Here is a 22,388-nt window from a genome sequence, read left to right on the forward strand (position 1 = left end):
TTCAAATGTGTCCTGGTTTGAGCCAGGATGAAATCAATTTTCTTTTTACTGATTTTTTTTTTTCTTCATTGCATTCTCTTTTAAGCAGCACACTTGCTGAAAGTAGCAGCAAGTTTTCCAGCTAGTGGACTGATAATACCCAAATGTTTATAACTACTGCTGAGAGACGAAGGCCACTTTGCTCCACTTGTTGAATCTGCTTGCTGCTTTGGACACTAGAGGAGCAGAAGAGTCATATCTACAACCCTCCCGTAGGGAGGAGTGGACTAGACAGATGGCAAAATTGACCAAAGAGATTACTCCTTCTCATATATAAAATTCAGGGATCACGGAAGTCAAGTTCTTATTCTGTTTATGGCTGGTGTCCAGGGAGAATTCCATCTATCCATCTCCTTTGATCGCTAGTCCTGTGAGTTCCTTATCCTCGTATCTCTGCCCTCAACTCCCGTTTGCTCTGCTGCTATCTCTGGCGGCATTCAGGGATTTTTCAGGACTGCTCACAGCTAAGGAGAAAGACATAGGAGTTGCTGGAGATGGGGGGAGGTGATAGCTGTTTTACACATTGTGAGGGACCAGCCCTCCGGACCTAATTTGGGAAATGGTATCGAAACCCCGTTGTAGCCCCTGCTCATCTGCATCCCAAAAGGCCTGTAATGGCCTGCATAGATGAGATAACGACGACGATTGAGATAACAATGATCGAGGGGTGGAGGTCCACTCCAGCTGCTCACACACGTCTGGCTCAATCACACAGTACTCGTTGTGAAATCTAGTTTCTAGGCCTATAAAATAGGGGGCTGCAATGGTGGGCTTTGGGAGTTTCATCAACACTGACCATTGACATCGACCCTCCCCCGTTGGCTGGACCAACGACGCTGGATCCAGGACTGGTGATTTTCCTGTCCTCGTCATCTCTCTCTCTTTATCTCTCTCTTCCCCCCCCCCCCCCGCCTTTTTCTTCTCATCCCCTTTTCCTTACTTAAGATATATATGCGGGTGGTTTTGTTTAAGTTGTTCAGTATTAACTCCTACTAGTGTAATAAATGTGTTATTTGTTATAAGCAGACCTTGTGTGTCGCTGCACCTTAAGCTGATCAAGGGGTATTGGACGGTGGAGCTTTTATTCGGACCATCATACATTTACTCTCTCTGGGAAAAGACCAGGTCTGAGAGAAAGATTTTGAGCCCGGCCACACCTAGGCTCCTCTATTGCAGCAGGAGCTTAGAAATCAAGGGGGTCCAGTTGTAACCTTCCTGGGTTATTAAATCTGGGCCATGTCACACATTCCTGCACATGTGTATTTGTGTGTTTTCTTTTATCATTAGTATTTAATTCAAGCTGTCTAGTTTAGTTTTCAATCCAAAAAGTCTCTCTCTTTATTCTCTCTCCTTTCCCTACCTGGGTGGGAAGAGGAGGGGATTGAGAGCATTATTGTCACTTGTTCAAATTGCCAATCCTGAGTCAAACCATGACAAACCAAAAAGAAAATTATCTTTTAAAAGTTTTACCAAACGAAGAAACATACAAATAAATGTCAACCACACCTCAACAAAATATTACTAATAAAAGCAGAAACAGTGAAGTTTGCTCTTTGAAATCTAGGGCAGTGGAAAAAGCCTATCAACAGTTTTGAAAAATAAACTTTAAAACATAAGCAACAGCATGTGCAATCAGAGAACTTGATAACCTCTGAAATACAGATTAAAACATATTTTAAAAAACAACAGAAATTTGAATAGATATAGAGGCTTTTGACCACCTCAGATAAACCCTGGAAAGACACTTTAACAAGCTATTACTGGTGTTTTGCCAGAATGATAATGAAAAAAAACCATAATGGATCCCAGTTTTAAAACTCCTATGAATGATTTTTGGCTCTCCAGCAATTCACAGGATTTCTCGCATGATCACAATGCATGGTCAACATTTGCCCTTCAAACATTACCTCTGACATTATTGTTCATATCATTTTCCAACAGAGATCATTCTATCTTGAACCAAGTTTTCAAAAGATTTTATTTCAGATCTCTTCAGAGAGATAAAAGAGAACTTATTAATCTATTTTAAAGGTGACTCATTTAATAGAACACTTACCTGTGCAGTTTCTGTCATTTTCTGTTCAAAACTGGATTTAACCACAGCATATTTCTCCACATATAGTTTATAGGTATCTGTAGCTTTTTTTGTTTTAACTGCTGCCTATAGATTAGTACCAAAAAAAAAAAAAGTGTCAAACATCACACATCCAACCTGATCCAAGGCTTTTAGAGTAGCTATTAAAAGAAAGCCCAGGATGACCTATAAAAATATTCAGGAGCATATCAAAACAGTGACAAAAAATTTCACCACCAAGTAACTCTGATTCAAACGATCAGAGATTTCTATTTAAATCTGTAAACCACATAAAAAGGTAACATCAATTACCTCATTTAAATCCCTTCCCCTTATCAGCAATGACCAATTTATACTTCTTTCGAAATAAATATTTTTTAAATTTGTATTGAGGTTAACTAATTAGCTCATGTCAAATACTTAGATCTGCAATTAAAAAGCAGGAAGAAAGCAGGGTTGGAACACAGCACAGTTAGTGCAATTCTGAAAGAGTTAATGGTAACAAACAGAAGGTGGCACAGCTCTCTCTTAGAAGTGAAGGAAGAAACATAAGACATTCAAAAGTACAGGTACTATGTCAATGGAAATGTTAAGATTAAGAGATATTTGAAAGTGAAGTTAATGCAGAACATAGAGATGGTGAGATGTATGCAGCTCAGATGTTTATTATAGTCCTTTTTGGCTTTACAATTTATTGATTTGCTTCATTATTTATTGCTAATAAACCAAAATGTTATGTGGAATTAATTTTCTTAAAAGAAATACAGGAAAATCCCAATATTACACGGACAACAAAACTGAATGAAATTATTTGTTTTGGTAGAGAAAGTTATTTTCAAAGTTTACAGCATGACAAACATGAAATGAAGTTTTGAAAAACTTTGATATTCTTACTATTTCCAAGTTAAAAGCCAATAAAAATAAGAATTATTTGCCTTGAACATGACCTTTTTTCTATCTTGTGTTCAACATGCCTACTTTATCTCACTGAAATTTCCCATGAGTTGTAACTCAAAAGTATTTCTGTATTGTTAATGAAATCATTAAAGACAGTTGCATATTTATTATTTGTTCTAGTTCTGAATAGCATTCCTCCCCTCTTTCAAATTAAATTCATCTGTCTCACAGTCAAAATGGAAGCTATTTCTCAGTTGTCGTGACTTGTAAAGGACTATCTATAACTTTGAAACTAATTAATACCAAATTACATCTTGTAACATATAGTTGTATTCTGCGATTTCCAAGAGAAAACTAACTTAAAATCGTGAACAACAGTATGGTTAACACTAAGCACTTGTTCACCTGGGGAAACATCAACCAGGAATTCAAAGGAAGAGGAATCAAAGCTACAGTTCCATTCTTCCAGTTACAGAGAAAGCTTAAACAGATCTTGCTCATGCAGTCCTCTAAACCCAGCATAACAGAGCCTTCACTCTATGAAGAACGTGGATCCAGGCATTAAGGAGAGTATGACAGGATGTATCAAACCTATCAGTTACTTGCTCTGAATTTTACTTCATGATTCTCACTCTATTCTCTGCCTAATTGTTCAAAGAGTATCTAGGGAAGATGCATAAAACAGAAGAAGGCTTAAGGCCATTTTTTACTTTCTCCCTTCTGCATGTAGACTGAACATTTTGTTTCCAACTGGACAAGGTTACATCTTAAAAGCAAGCCTTCCATGAAGTCAGCTTTTCCTACTGAAAAATTTCAACCTATTAAAAAGAATCCAGAAAAACTGTACTTTGAATAAACTGGCAAGAAAACATCTGCCATCCCACGTATTTCTGACTCATGTCTAGAACCCAACACTGACTATCACTTGAAGCAGAAGTTACAAAAAAAGCTGAATTTCTATTAAAGATAAAACAATCAGAACATAGTCAACAGGATCTTTTTTTTCATCAGTGACAAGACAATAACCAACCCTAACTGCTCCACCAAGACAGCAGCACAAAAGGCAAAGACCATTTTAACAAGAACAGAGCCTTATGTGGATCAGATAACTGAGATGGAAATAGGCAGAGGTATAAAGAATTAAAAAGAGAAGACATCATTAGAGACAGGGAAACATAACCTCTTTCCTCTACTACTTTGTTTCCTGAAAACTGGAAAAAGTGATGATATTGCCACCTGACCACTTCAGGGCTAAACAAAAGTTAAAGCATATTGTTAAGGGCTTTGTCCAAATACCTCTCAAACACTGACAGACTTGAGGCATTGACCACCTCTCCAGGAAGCCTGTTCCAGTGTTTGACCACCCTCTCGGTAAAGAAATGCTTCCTAATGTCCAGTCTAAACCTCTCCTGATGCAGCTTTGAACCATTCACAGGCATCCTGTCCCTAGATCCCAGAGAGAAGGGATCAGCAACTCCCTCTCCACTTTCCCTCCTCAGAAAGCTGTAGAGAGCAATGAGGTTGCCCCTCAGAGTCTCCTTTTCTCCAAACTAGACAAACCCAGAGTCCTCAGCCACTCCTCATAGGACATGCCTTCCAGCCCTGTCACCAGCTTTGTTGCCCTCCTCTGGATGCATTCAAGGACCTTCACACCCTTCTTAAACTGTGGGGCCCAAAACTGCACACAATACTCAAGGTGAGGCTGCACAAATGCTGAATACAGCAAGATTATAACCTGTTTCGACCAGCTGATCATGCTGTGCTTGATGCCCTCCCAGGATGCAGTTTGTCCAGGGCATACTGCTGACTCCTATTGAGCTTGCTGTCGACCAGCACCTCCAGGTGCCTTTCTGCAGGGCTGCTCTCCAACCCCTCTTCTCCCAATCTATACTTATGCCCAGCATTATTCCATCCCAGGTGCAGGATTCAGTATTTGGACTTGTTAAAATTCATCCCATTAATCATAGCCCAATGCTCTAATCTATCCAGATCCCTCTGCAAGGCCTCTTGTTCCACAGGAGCATCAACAGCACCTCCTAGTTTGGTATCATTATCAAACTTACTAGTGGTGCATTCAACTCCTGCATCCAGACCATTGAGAAATACATTGAACAGAAATGGCCCTAGAATCGAGCCCTGAGGAACACCACTGGTGACTGGTCACCAGCTAGATGTAGCCTCATTCACTGCAACACTTTGAGATATGCCCTTCAGCAAGTTCTTCACCCAGCACAGTGTGTGCCTGCTCATCCCAAAGCTGGACAACTTGTCCAGAAGGATGCTGTGAGGGACAACACCAAAAGCCTTACTAAAATCCAGAAAAACTACATCCACTGCCTTCCCTTCATCCACTGGGCAGGTGACCTTATCATAGGAGATAAACAGGACTTTCCCTTTATGAACCCATGTTGACTGTGCCTAATGATTGCGTTGTCCTTTAAATGCCTCTCAATTGTACCCAGTATGATTTCCATCATTTTTCCAGGTACAGAGGTTAGACTAACAGGTCTGTAGTTTCCTGGGTCTTCCCACACATCTTTCTTGTGAACTGGAATAACACTGGCTAGCAGGGACCTCCCCAGGCTCCCAAAACCTTTGGTAAAAGATCAAGAGGGGTCATCTGCAATAACATCTACTACCTCTTTCACTACTCAGGGATTAATTTCATCAGGCCCTGTGGACTTGTGAACGTTCAGCTAATACAGCTGATCCTTTACAATTTCAGTGTCCACAAATGGAAAAATTGCTGTTCCCGCACTCACTGTCCTCTGACTCAGGGGACTGGGCAGCCCAAGGTCTGTCAGTATTATTGAAGACAGAGAGAAAAAACATATTGAATACCACTGCTTTCTCTTCATCCTTATTATTCAGGTGAGCATCTTCAAGTATTGGTCCAATGTTTTCAGTAGATCTTCTTTTGCTACTAACGCACTTAAAGAGAGAGACACAGACATACTAGAGAGCATCCAGTGATTGGCCATGATGATGATGAAGAGATTAGAGCACCACTCCTATGAGGACAGGCTGAGAGAGCTGGGACTGTTCAGTCTGGAGAAGAAAAGGCTCAGGGGGGATATTGTTAATGCATATAAATAGTTGAAGGGAGGGTGCAAACATGACAGAGACGAGTTCTTTCCAGTGGTGCCCAGCAACAGAACCAGAGGGAACAGGCACAGATTGAAACACAGGAGACTCTATCCGAACATTAGGAAACACTTTTTACTGTAAAGGTGACTGAACACTGGCACAGGTTGCCTAGACAGGTGGTGGTCAAACACCAAAAAAACCCCACCTGTCTGGACATGGTCCAGGGCAACCAGCTCTAGGTGATCCTGCTTGAGCAGGGGCATTGGATCAGATGACCTCCAGAGGTCCCTTCCAACCTCAACCATTCTGTGAATGGATCAAATTCCTCCATGACCCAAGGACAGTACTAAATGCAACATCAAGTTATTCATCCCTTGGGGTTTTGGTCCACGTTATTGGAGCCTCTTAAATTAGTATTGAAAGTAACATTAATTTGCTTTTCTTCTCAATGGAATAGATGTCAAATATTCCTACAAGCTACTTTGTCTCACTTGAAGAGACAACACAAAACTTCCTACTCCTTAATTCACTAACACAGGCATTGAGTGTGATTTACTCAAGAAAATGCATCCAAAATCACAAGAGAATTGACAGAATTATATGCAATTTCTGTAAAAGCCACTGAACAAAATTATACTATGCAGGTAATTACAAAAATAAAGAATTAGAATTGCAGTGCAGTTAGAACAGATAAGGAAGCATAAACAAAACATAACTAAGCATTCAAAGTATCATGCACATTATGAAATACCCATAACTACTTTTAGTCCTTTTTGAGCATTTCATTTACTAATACAAGGTAAATGTGTTACAGATTGACAGAACAATTAATTTAAGTAAGATGTCACAGAACTACCTTATCAACTTCTCTCTGTGTTGCTCCTTCCTTTTTCAAACGTTCTTGTTCAACACACTTAGCATTGTAGTTTTCCTTTGATTTTTGTAAAGCCTGAGTGATGCTTTGAATATTTTGCACCGCTTCTAATGTTCCTGAAACATCGTCTTTAGTCTGCCAAATATCACACAGTTGTCAAAACCAAACCATTTTAATTTCCATGTTAACAAGTCATTGGACACACATAAGAAAAAATTAATAACCTTTTTATACATTTTGATTTGTTCATCTCCATACTTGTGAACTTCTTTTATTAGCTCTTGTAATCTCCGCACAAGGTCCAGGTGACAGCTTGCTAGTTTTTCTGTTGAGGTTTTGAAAACATCCCAAACTGGCGCAAATGTCCTAGATTGAGGGAAAAAAAAAAAATCATTAAAAAAAAAAATCAATGTTCATCTGTTTTTTTTCCTTTCAGTCAGCTACAATTTTGTTTTAAATAGTGCTAAAGTACAAGTGATATGTTTACACAATTTCAGCTCTGTTCGTAAAACCAAAGCAAACAAAAAAAACCAACAACTGCTATAATGTTCTTAATAAATGTTTCAAACATACTTGGAATCCTACTTAACTTTTCAGTGTTTTACGTTTTACCTGTATCGGTTGCAAGTAAAACACAGTACAATTTACTTATTCTTCTCCATCATCAACATACAATAATAACAAATTCTATTCCTAAAGATGATGCAAGAGCGGTTACAAAAAATTAATATGAGTACTTTTAGTGACATACTTCAATAGTGAAATTTAAAAATACCTGACTAGTCAAGTTTCCAGTTGTCTTACATCATTACAGCCACAAGATTAACCATATGGTAAAGGAAGGTGGGAGACAGGTCATCCCTCAGATTCAGATTTCTATACTCAATGGACTTCTTCAGCTATTCTAATGATACACCTACCTCAGTTTCCAGGTCAATGCTGCTGAAAAATCAATACCATACATAGTCTTTAAAGCACTGATGTTCAAACTAACATGCAGATACAGAATCTCTGAAGAGCAGCAACAGCTGGTACCAAATTATCCACTGATGAAAGCTCTCCACATTTCTAGTTGATTACTACAAATAAAAACAATCTTTACCCTCATCTAAGAAGTCTGAGCTGTTGGCATAATCTAATGAAAACAACATTCACTCATCATTCCATTTTTTTAAAAAACCTATTCCATGTATAAAATTCATTAAAATACGGAATACATATATTTAAAAGTCTCATTCTTAACATATCTGAGGACAGAGATAACACTTGAAAAAGTAGAATACAAATACATTCACTACCACATTTGAAGACCATATGTTCGCTCTTCAAAATAATTATCATAGGCTTGTGAGCACAGTTCTTTATTACATTTGAAAAGAACTCAATCTTAAACACAAAGAAACATACAATTTCTCCATGGTGGTGGTATTTTTTGAAACTGTGAATAAAGAACTGTACTGTCTTGTTCTTGTTATAGCCGCATGATATGTTGCATAGCTGCATAGTAACTGAAGTAACAACAGTAACAATAATTTTTAAAGGTGTCAAAGTTATGCTAACTTCAAAATCATCAATAAAATATTCATCAAACTTGATTCTTAACATGTATGCGGTTAATTATTTCTCTTATACACACTTACCCAAGTTGTGTGTAATTGCTTGCTGATTTGGCTAGTTTTGACATTGACCTTGAATATGCCTCCTCTATTGTAGCCCTGTCAAAAGAATGCAGTCAAAAGCATAATTGAAATTTTGAAGATATTTGAAGACAGATGAATATGCCTTCTAAAGGTGCAAAGCATGGGGAATAAACAGGAAGAGTTAGAGGTCTGTGTGCGGTCTAAGGGTTATGATCTGGTAGCAATAACAGAGACATGGTGGGACAGCTCACACGACTGGAATGTGGCCATGGATGGCTATGTGCTTTTTAGGAAAGATCGGTCGGTGAAGCGAGGTGGTGGAGTTGCTCTTTATGTGAGAGAGCAACTAGAATGTATTGAGTTTTGTACAGGGGCTGATGAGGGGCAAGTTGAAAGTCTGTGGGTAAGAATTAAAGGGCAGGGTGGTATGGGTGATACAGTTGTGGGGGTCTACTACAGACCTCCTGATCAAGATGAGGAAGTTGATGAGGCTTTCTACAGGCAGCTGAAAGCAGCCTCACAACTACAGTCCTTGGTCCTCATGGCAGATTTTAACTACCCCGATATCTGCTGGAAGACTTACACAGCCAGCCTTTCACAGTCTAGGAGGTTCCTCCAGTGCATTGATGACAACTTCTTAATGCAAATGGTGGATAAAGCGACTAGAAGAGGAGCGCTGCTGGATCTTGTGCTCACCAACAAGGAGGGCCTTGTTGAAGCAGTGGTGGTCAATGGCAGCCTTGGCTGCAGTGACCACGAGATGGTGGAGTTCAGGATCCTGTGTGGGAGGAACAGAATACCCAGCAGGACCAGAACCCTGGACTTCCACAGAGCAAACTTCGGCCTCCTCAATCAATTGTTAAGGGAAGTCCCATGGGACAGGGTGCTAGAAGGTAAAGGGGCTCAAGATAGCTGGACAACATTCAAGGACCACTTCTTGCAAGCACAGGATCAGTGTGTCCCAATGGGTAGAAAATCTAGTAAGGGAGCTAGGAGACCAGCGTGGTTAAAAAAGGAACTGCTGGGCAAACTCAAATGGAAAAGGAGAATCTATAGATCATGGAAGGAGGGGCTGGTTACTTGGGAGGAATATAGGACTGTTGTCAGAGAATGTAGGGAGGCAACTAGGAAAGCTAAGGCCTCCTTGGAACTTAACCTTGCAAGTCGGGTTAAGGACAATAGAAAGGGCTTTTTCAAATACATAGCCAACAAAACTAATACCAGAGGCAATATAGGCCCACTGCTGAATGAGGCGGGTGCCCTGGTGACAGAGGATTTAAAGAAGGCAGAGGTGCTGAATGCCTTCTTTGCCTCTGTCTTTACTCCTGCAGGCTTTCCCCATGAGCCCCAGTTTCATATAGCCCCAGTAGAAGTCAAGATAAAGGAGGAGTTTGCCCAGGTAGATGAGGATTGGGTTAGGGATCAGTTGCGTAATCTGGACATCCATAAATCGATGGGTCCGGATGAAATGCATCCAAGGGTGCTGAGGGAGCTGGCGGAGGTCATTGCTAGTCCACTCTCCATCATCTTCGGTAAGTCTTGGGTAACAGGAGAGGTGCCTGAGGACTGGAGGATAGCAAATGTCACTCCAGTCTACAAGAAGGGCAAGAAGGAGGACCCGGGTAACTATAGACCCGTCAGCCTCACCTCCATCCCTGGAAAGGTAATGGAACAACTTGTCCTTGGCACTATCTCCAGGCATATCAAGGACATGGGGGTCATCAAGAGCAGTCAACATGGTTTTACCAAGGGTAAGTCATGTTTGACTAACCTCATAGCCTTCTATGAGGAGATTACTAGGTGGAAAGATGATGGTAGAGTGGTAGATGTGGTCTACCTTGATTTCAGTAAAGCATTTGACACCGTCTCCCACAGCATCCTTGTAGATAAGTTGATCAAGTATGGGTTTGATGATCAGGCAGTGAGGTGGATCAAGAACTGGTTGAAAGGAAGAAGTCAGAGAGTTGTAGTCAATGGGGCAAAATCTAGTTGGAGGCCTGTGACTAGTGGAGTCCCTCAGGGGTTGGTACTGGGACCGGTGTTGTTCAACATCTTCATCAACGACCTGGATGAGGGTACAGAATGTACCCTCAGCAAGTTTGCTGATGACACCAAGCTGGGAGGAGTGGCTGACACACCAGAAGGCTGTGCTGCCATTCAGAGAGACTTAGACAGGCTGGAGACTTGGGCGGGGAAAAACCTGATGAAGTTTAACAAGGGCAAGTGTAGAGTTTTGCATTTGGGGAAGAAAAATGCCATGTACCAGTACAGGTTGGGGGCTGACCTGCTGGAGAGCAGTGTAGGTGAAAGGGATCTTGGGGTCCTGGTAGACAGGAGGATAACCATGAGCCAGCAGTGTGCCCTTGTGGCTAAGAAGGCCAATGGCATCCTGGGGTGTATTAGAAAGGGTGTGGTTAGTAGGTCAAGAGAGGTTCTCCTCCCCCTCTATTCTGCATTGGTGAGGCCGCATCTGGAGTATTGTGTCCAGTTCTGGGCCCCTCAGTTCAAGAAGGACAGGGAACTGCTTGAAAGAGTCCAGTGCAGAGCCACAAAGATGATTAAGGGAGTGGATCATCTCCCTTATGAGGAAAGGCTGAGGGAGCTGGGCCTCTTTAGTTTGGAGAAAAGGAGACTGAGGGGTGACCTCATCAATGTTTACAAATACGTAAAGGGTGGGTGTCAGGAAGATGGAGTTAAGCTTTTTTCAGTGATGACCAGTGATAGGACAAGGAGTAATGGATACAAATTGGAGCATAGGAGGTTTAAGGTGAATATCAGAAAATTTTTTTTTACTGTGAGAGTGACAGAGCACTGGAATAGGCTGCCCAGAGAGGTTGTGGAGTCTCCTTCTCTGGAGACATTCAAAACCCGCCTGGACGCCTTCCTGTGTGATGTACTCTAGGTGACCCTGCTCTGGCGGGGGGGTTGGACTAGATGATCTTTCGAGGTCCCTTCCAACCCCTATGATTCTATGATTCTATGAAAGCATAGGACTTCTTACTTCAGCTGAAATTTACTCCATTTTCATGGCCCCTCAAAAACTATATGCAAAAACACAAGTATATATTTGAAAAATACTGTAAGAACACTGTGACAGAAGGTTGCAGGGAACAGAAACAGTGGGTTTTTTTGTTTGAGTTCTTTGCAAAAGTGATGCCCGAGTTTGGAAAATAACAATCAAATTAATTATCAATAGCTTTTAGCAAAGCTTACTAGATTTGAGAAATCTGTTTAAAAAAAAAAGCATTGAAGATTTCTGACCAAAATCCATGCCTCTCTTTGGAGCAAATTACTAAATAATTACACATGAGCAATCTCCACAAAACTCTAGTCTCCCAACTTACACTTTACACATTATCAATGTAGAACAGTTACAAACACTAACAACCTAAATATGCTGTTGCTGAACAGCTGGGAATGTATATTTACATTTGTTTTATTAACTGGACTTCCCAGAGCATTCTGATGTACTGGTAGTATGCTATGAACTTCTGAGTAAATGAATTTTCACTCATTTGAAAATAAGTCTTTGCTTGGAGTCTGTTAAACATTTAAACTGAAACGGGAATATGTGCATCGCCAGTTTCTTCTGATCAAGAAGTTTCTTTTTTATGATGCTTACAGACAACTGGTGCAGAAAAACATTTGAAAGACTTCTGGAGAAAAGCCAATAATACCTATTCAGTTCCTAGCTAAGCAGTGCGGTCTGTTATATTGTCCTGGTTTGAGCCAGGATGAAGCCAGTTTTTCTTTTGCTGATTCCTTTTTTTCTTTTCAGTGAGCTTTCTTCAACTAGCAACTGCGTGTTCTGCTAGGTTGATAAGACACTGGAATGTTTATAATTGCTGGGCCCTCAAGGTCGTGCCTTTGCTCTGCTGGCTCAGACACTGTGGGGGGATCTGTGGCCCCCCACCCCGTGGAAGGCTGGGTTAGACGAACAGCAAAACTGGCCAGAGATATTCCATCCCATATATCTACATAGGCTCGGGGGAAGGTCGGAGATGACAGAAGAAAACTTCCTTCCTTCCTTCCTTCTTCTCTCTCTCTCTTCTGTTCGTGGCCAGTGTCCGGGGAGGACACCATCTGTCCATCATTGTCGACCCGTTGACCTCAAGCCCTCCTGACCCTCGTAACTCTCTGCCTTTCTCCAGCAGCAGCTCCAGGATTCCTCGGAATTGTCTCGTCTGAGGGGAGTGTGGTGGGAGTTGCTGGGGGTGGGGGGAGGCGAGAGGCTTTTGCCCACACCTCTGTATAATCACATATATATTCTCTCATATCACCCATTAGTATTCTAATTAAAGTTGTGCGGTTCAGTTTTCAATCTAGCCAAGTCTCTCTCTTTTTCTCTCTCTCCATCCCTACCTGGGTGGGAGGGGGAGGGGATCGAGAGCATTGTTGTCAAACTGAGTCAAACGGTGACATATATGTAAACATTAAGTGTTAAATGCACACAAACACAAGACACTTTACCCAAAACATTTTCCTAATATTTAAAGAAAAAAATCACAAACAACAAAAAACAAAACACTGCAGGAGCAACCCGATGATCTTATATGATAACTTCTTTAAAAGCATAATTTCTACACGCTTTCTCATGAATAGAACAAAGAGATCTATCTTTCAGCAGACAGATAGCTTGTCCCACCCAAGATTTACCAATATTGAGCATATTGCCTACCACAAAATTAACTCTTTCAGGAGACATATCTGACCCTCCTAGAAAACAATAACTACTGACTGAGCAAGTCTTTCCCTTTCACAGTAGCAGAATATATGGACAAAAGGCAGTAAAGAACCACAGAACCAATTGTCCATCAGTTCTTTTAATACTTGACCATTAAAAAAAAAACACCTCAAAAATGAAAACATTAAGCAGCACAGTTGAAAAATAACAGAACACAGCTATAAAGGGAAAACCTTCTGATCATTCTAGGGATATCCAGTTTCATTTTTTCAGAAGAAACAACTTTGCGATTTCAGAAGGTTTTACAGAAGTTTTGAAAGAAAAATTTTTATTAAAATACTTAAGCTAGCTATAACAAACATTTTTCCATATCCTAGACAATTTGTTTTTTAATTATTACTATTTCTAAGGCTGGAGGAAAGGGAACAATAGCGTCTTCCCTAATTAGGCTTCTTACAACTAAAACACTATTCTGAATAAAAGTGGCCAATATGTTCAGAAGGAATGGAAGGACAGACATTAAGAAATTGCAAACATATGTATGTTGAGTTTTCATAGGTGTCCTGGTTTGAGCCAGGATGAAGCCAATTTTCCTTTTACCGATATTTTTTTTCCCTTCTGTAAGCTCTCTTTTAACTAGCAGCAAGTTTTCCAGCTAGCAGACTGATAACGTTGGAATGTTTATGTTACTGTCAGAACTTGAAGGTCACTGCTCTACTTCTTGAATCTGCAGCCTCAGAAGCTACCAGGAACAGAAGAGTCATATCTGCAGCCCTCCCATAGGGAGGAGTGGACTAGACAGACAGCAAAACTGGCCAGAGATATTCCATTCCATATATCTACGTAAGCTCGGTGAAAGGCCAGAGATCACAGAAGTCAACTTCCTTCCCGCTTCCCTTTCCCTTCTCTTCTGTCCATGACCAGCTTCTGGTGAGGACTCTGTCTATCCATCACTGTTGATCCCTAGGCTCATGCGTTCCTGACCCTCATAACTCTCCCCTCAGCTCCTGTCTGTGCTGCCGCTATCTCCGGCAGCAGTCCGGGACATTTCGGAGCTGCTCACAGCTCAGGAGAGTGCCCTGGGAGTTGCTGGGGGTGGGGGGAGGCAATAGGGGCTTTGCACACTCCTGAACACATTTGTATATAATTGTACCCATTAGTATTTCATTAAAGCTGACTAGTTTAGTTTTCAATCCAGGAAGTGTCTCTCCTTCATTTTCTCTCTCCTTCCCTACCTGGGGGAGGGGAAGGGGATTGAGAGCATTATTGTCGTTGGTTTAATTGTTGATCCTGAGTCAAACCATAACAAATAGGGAACAGCTCAGAACATCAGATGCAAGTAAGGTGTAAAAACACTAGATCTAGGATGCTCCTAATTAATTTTGCTCATCCATTTACATATTTCTAGCAGAAAAGAGTAAAAATAATATTTAGATCATACTGTAGACGAAGGAGAGGAACAGATAATCAAAATCATAGAATCATCAACGTTGAAAAAGACCTTTAAGATCATCAAGTCTACCCATCCACCCTACAACCCCTAACCACTAAACCATTTCCCGAAACACCATGTCTAACAGGTTTTTTAACATCTCCAGGGATGGTGCCTCCACCACCTCCCTGGGCAGACTATTCCAATGCCTCACCACTCTTTCTGTGAATAAATTCTTTCTAATATCCAGCCTGAACCTCCCCTGGCACAGCTTGACCCCATTTCCTCTTGTCCTATCGCTGGTCACAAGAGAGGTCAACACTTCAAATGTAAAAATTATAAGCTTGTTATTAACGCTTAAGAGTCACTATTCCTTCTAAGGAACAGAATAAACCTAAATGTTCTTGTAGGATATGAGAGATATTTTTAAATGTTCATTGATTTTAATATATTTTGCATGTTACCATAACACATAATGATAAACTTAAATAAAAACCACAAATAGTATAAAGAGCCAAGATCAGCAAGGATGAACACTTACCTTTCTCTTATAAAGTCTGCTAAATCTTTTGTTGACAAATGTCCATGTTTCATGTTGTGATAGAGGACATCAAAGCCATTGTTCCTTTCCCCCTAAAGATTAATAATAAAGAAAAGTAGAACTATGAAACACATGCTAAAACAATTACAGAAGTATAGAACCTGTGCATTTTAATAACTGATCAAGTTTCATGAAGTGAATGATTTTTAATGCTTCAGCTTTTTACCAATTGCTGTCAGTTCCCTTCAATCCCTTTCTGCAAAACAAAATAAAATTACCTCAGCAGCCACTACTACTCTTTGAATAACAACTCTATTACATATTTCTATACTATATTTAAAGCCATTTATTTTCTAGATTTCTACAGGTCTTGTATTCTTTCACTTCCCATCTTATTAAACACATACTTAATACTGCATTCCCTCATATCCTTCATTATTTCCCATTAACTAAAATTCACACTTTGGAATCATTAGATATCCCACCTCCCCAATTCTTCCTATTTCATGGATATTTCTCTAGTTTTTTTGTAAAAATCACTAACTTTTTCCTTCTTGCAGTTAACTTCCCTTTTCCTATTCTTAAGTTTAGTTTAAAAACTTAAAACATTTACCAATCAGTAAGGCACAACTTACCATTAAAACTAAGACACTGCCCTAAAAACTGATTAATAAACTCAGTCCAGTTTATCGCCTCCAGCACCATGGTGAACTTCCCCCAAACAGGAGAAAGAAACAATAAATGAAAGGAAGGTGAGGCAAGGCACAGAGTAACAACAGTGCTACTATAGTAGTTTTCCCGTAAAACTGTCAATTCCCCTCCTGCCTTCCAAAAGTTTCAGATCCATAATGTTATGGCTACTAAAGATACAAAAGCACATCCTCAAGAAAACTGCATGCATGTTCATGTTGGAAGGGAAAGAAGGATGGAAAGCAGAATCCTGGACTTATCACAATGGTGGCTCTACATCTCCAGTGAAAGAAGCTTGATGATTTGGTTAGACACAACTCAAATAGTTTCTGTCCTTGTTGTTCTGGAAAAATTTTTGCGCAGCCGTAGGCACACCTGATCAGGGAAATTATACAGATGAAAAACAGGGCTAGCAAATAAAAAGACCAGTGATCCAGATCACTGAGCACACAAACAGCTACATTGCTCAGCAGGAGGAGGCAGCAAGCAGGGATCTGTCAACTTAAGTGGAAGCAGTCACAGGAGGAATCTCACATTGGCTGTAGTAGTAGGCCCATTTGTGTGAAGTGTTATGCCCTGGTTTTTGTGTATATTTGTATATATTGGCATATATTCCATTACTTTTCCTTTAAATCATTACTGTCTCATTAAAGCTGTGTAGTTTAGTTTCCAACCCTGTCCCAGTTTGACTCAGGATCGAAAATTAAACCAGCGACAAAAATGTTCTCAATCCCCTTCCCCCCACCCAGGTAGGGAAAGGAGAGAGATAATAAAGGAGACTTTCCAGATTGAAAACTAAACTAGACAGCTTTAATTAAATACTAATGATCAAAGAAAATACATACATTGTATACAAGTATGTTCAGGAATGAGCAAAGCCCTGTTGCCTTCCTCCATCCCCAGCAACTCCCACGGAGATAGCAGCAGAGCAGACAGGAGCTGAGGGTAGAGTTATGAGGGTCAGGAACACACGAGCCTAGGAATCAACGGTAATGGACAGACAGAGTCCTCCCTGGACACCAGCCATGGACAGAAGAGAAGGAAGGACGGGGCTTGACTTCCGTGATCCCTGAATTTATACCAATCCTTACGTAAATATATGGAATGGAATACTTTGGTTTGCCGATTTTGCTATATGTCTAATCCACTCCTCCCTATGGGAAGGTTGGACATATGACTCTTTTGCTCTTTTAGTGTCCAAAGCAGTAAATTCAACTAGCAGAGCAAAGTGTCCCTGGTGTCTTGGCAGTATCTATAAACATTCCAGTGTTATCAGCTCACTAGCTGGAAAACTTGCTGCTACTTAAGAGAGCTCACTGAAGAAAAAAAAAAGAAAAAAAAAAAAAAAAGGAAAAAAAAAATCAGTAAAAAGAAAATTGGCTTCATCCTGGCTCAAACCAGGACACCATTGCACCAATTAGTCTTTGTAGTATGAAAATGTATGAACTCTCTTAAGATATATATGTAGTTTACATTGTATGCTGCACAGTCATGGTCAAGTATACATGACTAAAGAACTCCAGCTCATTGCAAGAACGACAGTCACAGTATCATTCTGGTTGGAAAAGACCTTTGATATCATCGAGCCCAACAACTACCCTAACTCTGCCGCATCCACCACTAAACCCTGTCCCCTGGCATCACATCTGTCTTCTTAGATGTCTCCAGGGATGGTGGCTCAACTGCTGCCTCAGACAGCCTGGATCACCAAGTCAAATTCCCACCCCAGAACAGGACAACCCCAGGGACACGGTGTGATCTTTGAGGGCATTGTCCAAATGTTTATTGAGTATTGTCAGGCTCAGTGCCATTACTGCTTCCCTGGGGAGCCTATTCCAGTGCTCCACCACCCTCTGGGTGAAGAATCTCTTCCTAATGTCCAAAATAAACTTCCCCCTGCACATCTTCCTACCGTTCCCTTGGGTCCTATCATTGGTCACCAGAGAGAAGAGGTCAGTGCCTACTCCCCCTCCTTCCCTAATGAGGAAGCCGTAAGCTGCAATGAGGTCTCCCCTCAGTCTCCTCCAGGCTGAGCAGACCAAGTGCTCTTAGCCACTCCTCATATAGCATCCCCTCTAAACCCTTCACCAACCTCGTGGCCCTCCTCTGAACACTCTCTAGCAGCTTTATATCCTTTTTGTACTGTGGCGCCCAAAACAGCACACAGTACTCAACATGGGGGCAGCACCAGTGCAGAGTAAAGTGGGACAATCACCTCCCTCGACCTGCTGGCTATGCCATGCTTGATGCACCCCAGGATTCTGTTGGCCAGCCTGGCTGCCAGGGCACACTATTTGCTCATGTTCAACTTGCTGTCGACCAGAACCCCCAGATCCCTCTCTGCAGGGCTGCTCCCCAGACTGTATGTATATCCAGGGTTAACGTGTCCCAAGTGCAAAATCTGGCACTTCTTGTTAAACTTCATGCGATTGGCAATTGCCCAGCTCTCTAATTTGTCCAGATCCCTCTGCAGGGCCTCTCTGCCCTCAAGAGTGTCAACCGCTCTTCTCAATTTGGTGTAGTCTGCAAACTTAGTAAGTAGGCTGTCCTGGTTTGAGCCAGGATGAAGCCAATTTTCCTTTTTACTGTTTTTTTTTTTTTCTTCAGTGAGCTTTCCTTTAACTAGCAACACTCTGTTCTTCTAAAACTGATAAGACAGTGGAATGTTTTTCTAACTGCTGGGTCTTCAAGGTCACACCTTCACTCTGCCAGCTCAGACACTACGGGGAGATCTCTGACGCCCCCCCTAGGAGGCCGAGATAGACAGACAGCAAAATTGGCCAGAGATATTCCATTCCATATAGCTACGTAAGCTCAGAGGAAGGTCAGAGATAACAGAAAACAACTTCCTTCCTGCTTCTTCCCTTCTCTCCCGTCCATGGCCGGCATCCGGGGAGGACTCCGTCCATCCAGCACTGTCGACCCTTAGGCTCAAGCTCTCCTGACCCTCATCACTCTCCGCTTTCTCCGGCAGCAGCTCCGGGATTTCTCGGAACTGTTCCAGCTGAGGGGAGTGTGGTGGGAGTTGCTGGGGGTGGGGGGAGGCGAGAGGCTCTTGCACATACCTGAACATATCTGTATATAATTGTATATATTTTCTTATATCATTAGTGTTTAATTAAAGCTGTGTAGTTTAGTTTTCAATCCAGCCAAGTCTCTCTCTTTTTCTCTCTCTCCTTCCCTACCTGGGTGGGAGGGGGAGGGGATTGAGAGCATTGTTGTTGGACCTGAGTCAAACAGTGACATAGGCCTTCAAGTCCTGCATCTAAGTCACTTATGAATATATTAGAGAGTACCGACCCTAACAATGGATCCCTATGGAACCCTGCTAGCGACTGGTCGCCAGCCTGATGCGACCCCATTTCCTATGACCCTTTGAGCTCAACCCATCAGCCAATTTTTCACCCAATGTATCATGTGCTTGTCCAGCTGGATGCTGGACATTTTGTTTAGAAGGATACTGTGAGAGACAGTATCAAAGACCTTTCTGAAATCTAGAAAGATTACATCAACTGGCTTCCCTTGGTCAACTAGGTGGGTAACCTTGTCATAGAAAGAAATCAAGTTAGTCAAGCAGGACCTTCCCCTAATGAACCCATGTTGGCTGGGACCAACGACTGTGTTGTCTTTTAGGTGTTTTTCAATAGCTTCCAGAATTATCTTCTCCATAATCCTACCAGGAACTGAAGTGAGACTAACAGGCCTGTAATTACCAGGGTCAGCCCTGTTGCCCTTCTTGAAGACTGGAACAACATTTGCCAACTTCCAGTCATCTGGTACCTCTCCAGATTCCCAAGAGCTTTGAAAAGTCATTGAGAGAGGTCTTGCTATTACCTCCACTAGCTCTCTAAGTATCCTCAGATTAATCTGATCAGGTCCCATTGACTTATAAGGATCCAGATGGAGCAGCAAATCCCACACAAGTTCAGGGCTAATTGGTAGATTATAATTTGTCCAGTCATGGTTTTCTAGCCCAGAGCTCTGGGGGTGCTCAAGCCCATCAGTGTTGAAGACAGAGGTGAAGAAAGCATTAAACATCTCTGCCTTGTCTATATCCCCGTTTATGAGGTGTCCATGATCATCAAGTAATGGGCCAATGCTATTTCTGGCCTGCTTTTTGCCATTAACATATTTCAAAAAGCCCTATTTATTATCCTTCACAGCGCAGGGCAGCTTCAACTCCAGTTGAGCTTTAGCTGCACAGATTTTCTGCCCTACAGTGGCAAACAGCATCCCTACAGTCCTCCCATGTTGTCTGTCCTTCCTTCCACAGTCCCCACCCTGAAGAAGAAAGGGTACCCCTGGACTACCCAGATCACACCAGCATTCCAACCCCTTCAACACTTCTGTGAAACCCACCCCTCTGGCATCAGAGATAACTAACTGTAGCAAGACTGACTCCAGGGACATCTAGATCAAGAAATAAGCAGATGGATTACAACACCATATAATTCTATTTGCTTTGCAAAACTGTGTGCGTTAAGTAGTGATTGGTCAAATCATGTTGCACCTGAATGCTTGAAAGGTATAAGAAACCTGTGTAAAACCGCATTCAGAGTGCCCCAAATTGACTGGGACACCTCATGCACATGAATAAAGAATTATTCTTGTAATTCTATACTTTGCATCCTAGCCTCTCATCTTGGTAGCACAGGTCAGTTGTGAAATTTCTGTAACAATAAATGCAGCAGATAGCAAAGATCAGATGAGACCTTCCACTCCTGTTCAGAAGCAATTACCATCCATTGATATGACAGACAAGTCAGATGTAGATTCTTCTATAAGTTGGTGTCCTGGTTTGAGCCAGGATGAAGCCAATTTTCCTTTTACTGTTGTTTTTTTTTCCTTCAGTAAGCTCTCTTTTAATTAGCAGCAAGTGTTCCAGCTAGGGCTGATAACACTAGAATGTTTGTTATTGCCATGACCCCAAGGTCACGTCTTTGCCCTGCCAGCTCAGACTCTACCAGGAGATCTATAACCCCCTTGTAGGGGAGGCCGAGTTAGACAGAAAGCAAAATTGGCCAGGGATATTCCATTCCATGTATCTACATAAGCTCAGAGGAAGGTCAGAGGTCACAGAAGACAACTTCCTTCCTGCTTCTTCCCTTCTCTTCCGTCCATGGCCAGCATCCGGGGAGGACTCTGTCCATCCATCACCATCGACCCTTAGGCTCGAGCTCTCCTGACCCTCATAACTCTGTGCTTTCTCCAGCAGCAGTCTGGGATTTTTTGGGACTGTTCACAGCTAAGGAGAGTGCTGTGGGAGTTGCTGGAGGTGGGGGGAGGCAACAGAGGTTTGCACATTCCTGAACACATTTGTATATAATTGTACATATTTTATCATTAGTGTTTAATTAAAGCTGTGTAGTTTAGTTTTCAATCCAGAGTGTGTCTCTCTCATTCCCTACCTGGGTGGGAAGGGGAGGGGATCGAGAGCATTGTCGTCTCTGGTTTAGTTACCAAACTGTGACAGTTGGATCTTGGAGAAAGAAGAATCTCTTTTATGACTTCCAATAGGTCATACACAACATAATTCCACATCAGTTTGAAAGATCATTCTGCGTGTCATTTCAGGGGTAAAACACCTGATGAGGATGATCCCATCATTACAAAACAAAAAACTGTAAAACTATATGAAAATGCAAAACATAAGCAGTCCCCTATCCATATAGGCTCCATTTAATTACTTTGAAGTTCATTAGCAGTTTTCTCCTTTTTCCCCTAGAGCTAACAAAACTCTCTTCAGAAGCTAGTGTTCTTGTTGAGGTTTCCCATTTTACACTGCCATAAGAGAGCTCATCTGTGGATATAGTATAGATGTCTCCTAACAGCAAACCAGAAGAGGAAACAAGACTTCAAATACAAGTAAACACTTGACTTAAATAAGCCTACAATGATGCATTACTGACCAACTTCATATACACATTAAGAGTCATGGAAAAAGAGGGCAGACAGTCCTTCATTGACAACTAACTGCAATGATTTTATCTTGGAAATTAAAGTAACCCTGTCAGCAACTGCAAAGCCAAAATTCAGCATTTTCATGACTTGTATATAACAGGAAACAGATTACAGGAATTCCATTTTACTAAAATACTAGACTGTTTACTAAAATAATAGGCTTTGAAAAGTGTTAGGAATAAGTTTGTGTTGCATATGAAATATGATTCTGAATTAAAAAACTTACATTTGGTAAAATAGCCAGAAAATTTTTTGCAATCTGTAGCAGTATTTATTTCCTATGCTTCTAATCAAATTGTATAAGTGGAAGCTCTGTCTACTTTGGACCAAAATTGTTCAACGTTAACATCTGTTAATGTAAAAAGCTAATACTCAGTTATAGCACCCTCTTTTTACTCAATGTAAACAAGTGTTTCTCAACTATTAAGGTGATTCTAACATTCCCATGACTGGTCAGATACATACTACT

The 22,388-nt window shown here is 41.3% G+C and overlaps 1 protein-coding gene across 8 annotated transcripts in view; it reads right to left on the reverse strand.

The window, feature by feature from the left end:
- Positions 1-22,388, reverse strand: part of LOC127395163 (F-BAR domain only protein 2-like) — a 148,043-nt gene that overhangs the window by 122,450 nt on the left and 3,205 nt on the right. For 6 of the 8 annotated variants that reach the window (XM_051641662.1, XM_051641659.1, XM_051641658.1 and 3 more), the window contains exons 2-6: positions 15,269-15,360; positions 8,612-8,686; positions 7,196-7,337; positions 6,954-7,106; positions 2,096-2,200 (exon numbers count right to left, since the gene is read on the reverse strand). In XM_051641662.1, coding sequence (XP_051497622.1) covers positions 2,096-2,200; positions 6,954-7,106; positions 7,196-7,337; positions 8,612-8,686; positions 15,269-15,360 — 567 coding nt within the window. The remainder of the gene's footprint in view (positions 1-2,095; positions 2,201-6,953; positions 7,107-7,195; positions 7,338-8,611; positions 8,687-15,268; positions 15,361-22,388) is intronic. The other 2 variants (XM_051641660.1, XM_051641661.1) reach the window with 2 other exon arrangements.

The sequence above is a fragment of the Apus apus genome, chromosome W (genome assembly GCF_020740795.1).
Source record: "Apus apus isolate bApuApu2 chromosome W, bApuApu2.pri.cur, whole genome shotgun sequence".
NCBI classification, from domain to species: Eukaryota; Metazoa; Chordata; class Aves; order Apodiformes; family Apodidae; genus Apus; species Apus apus.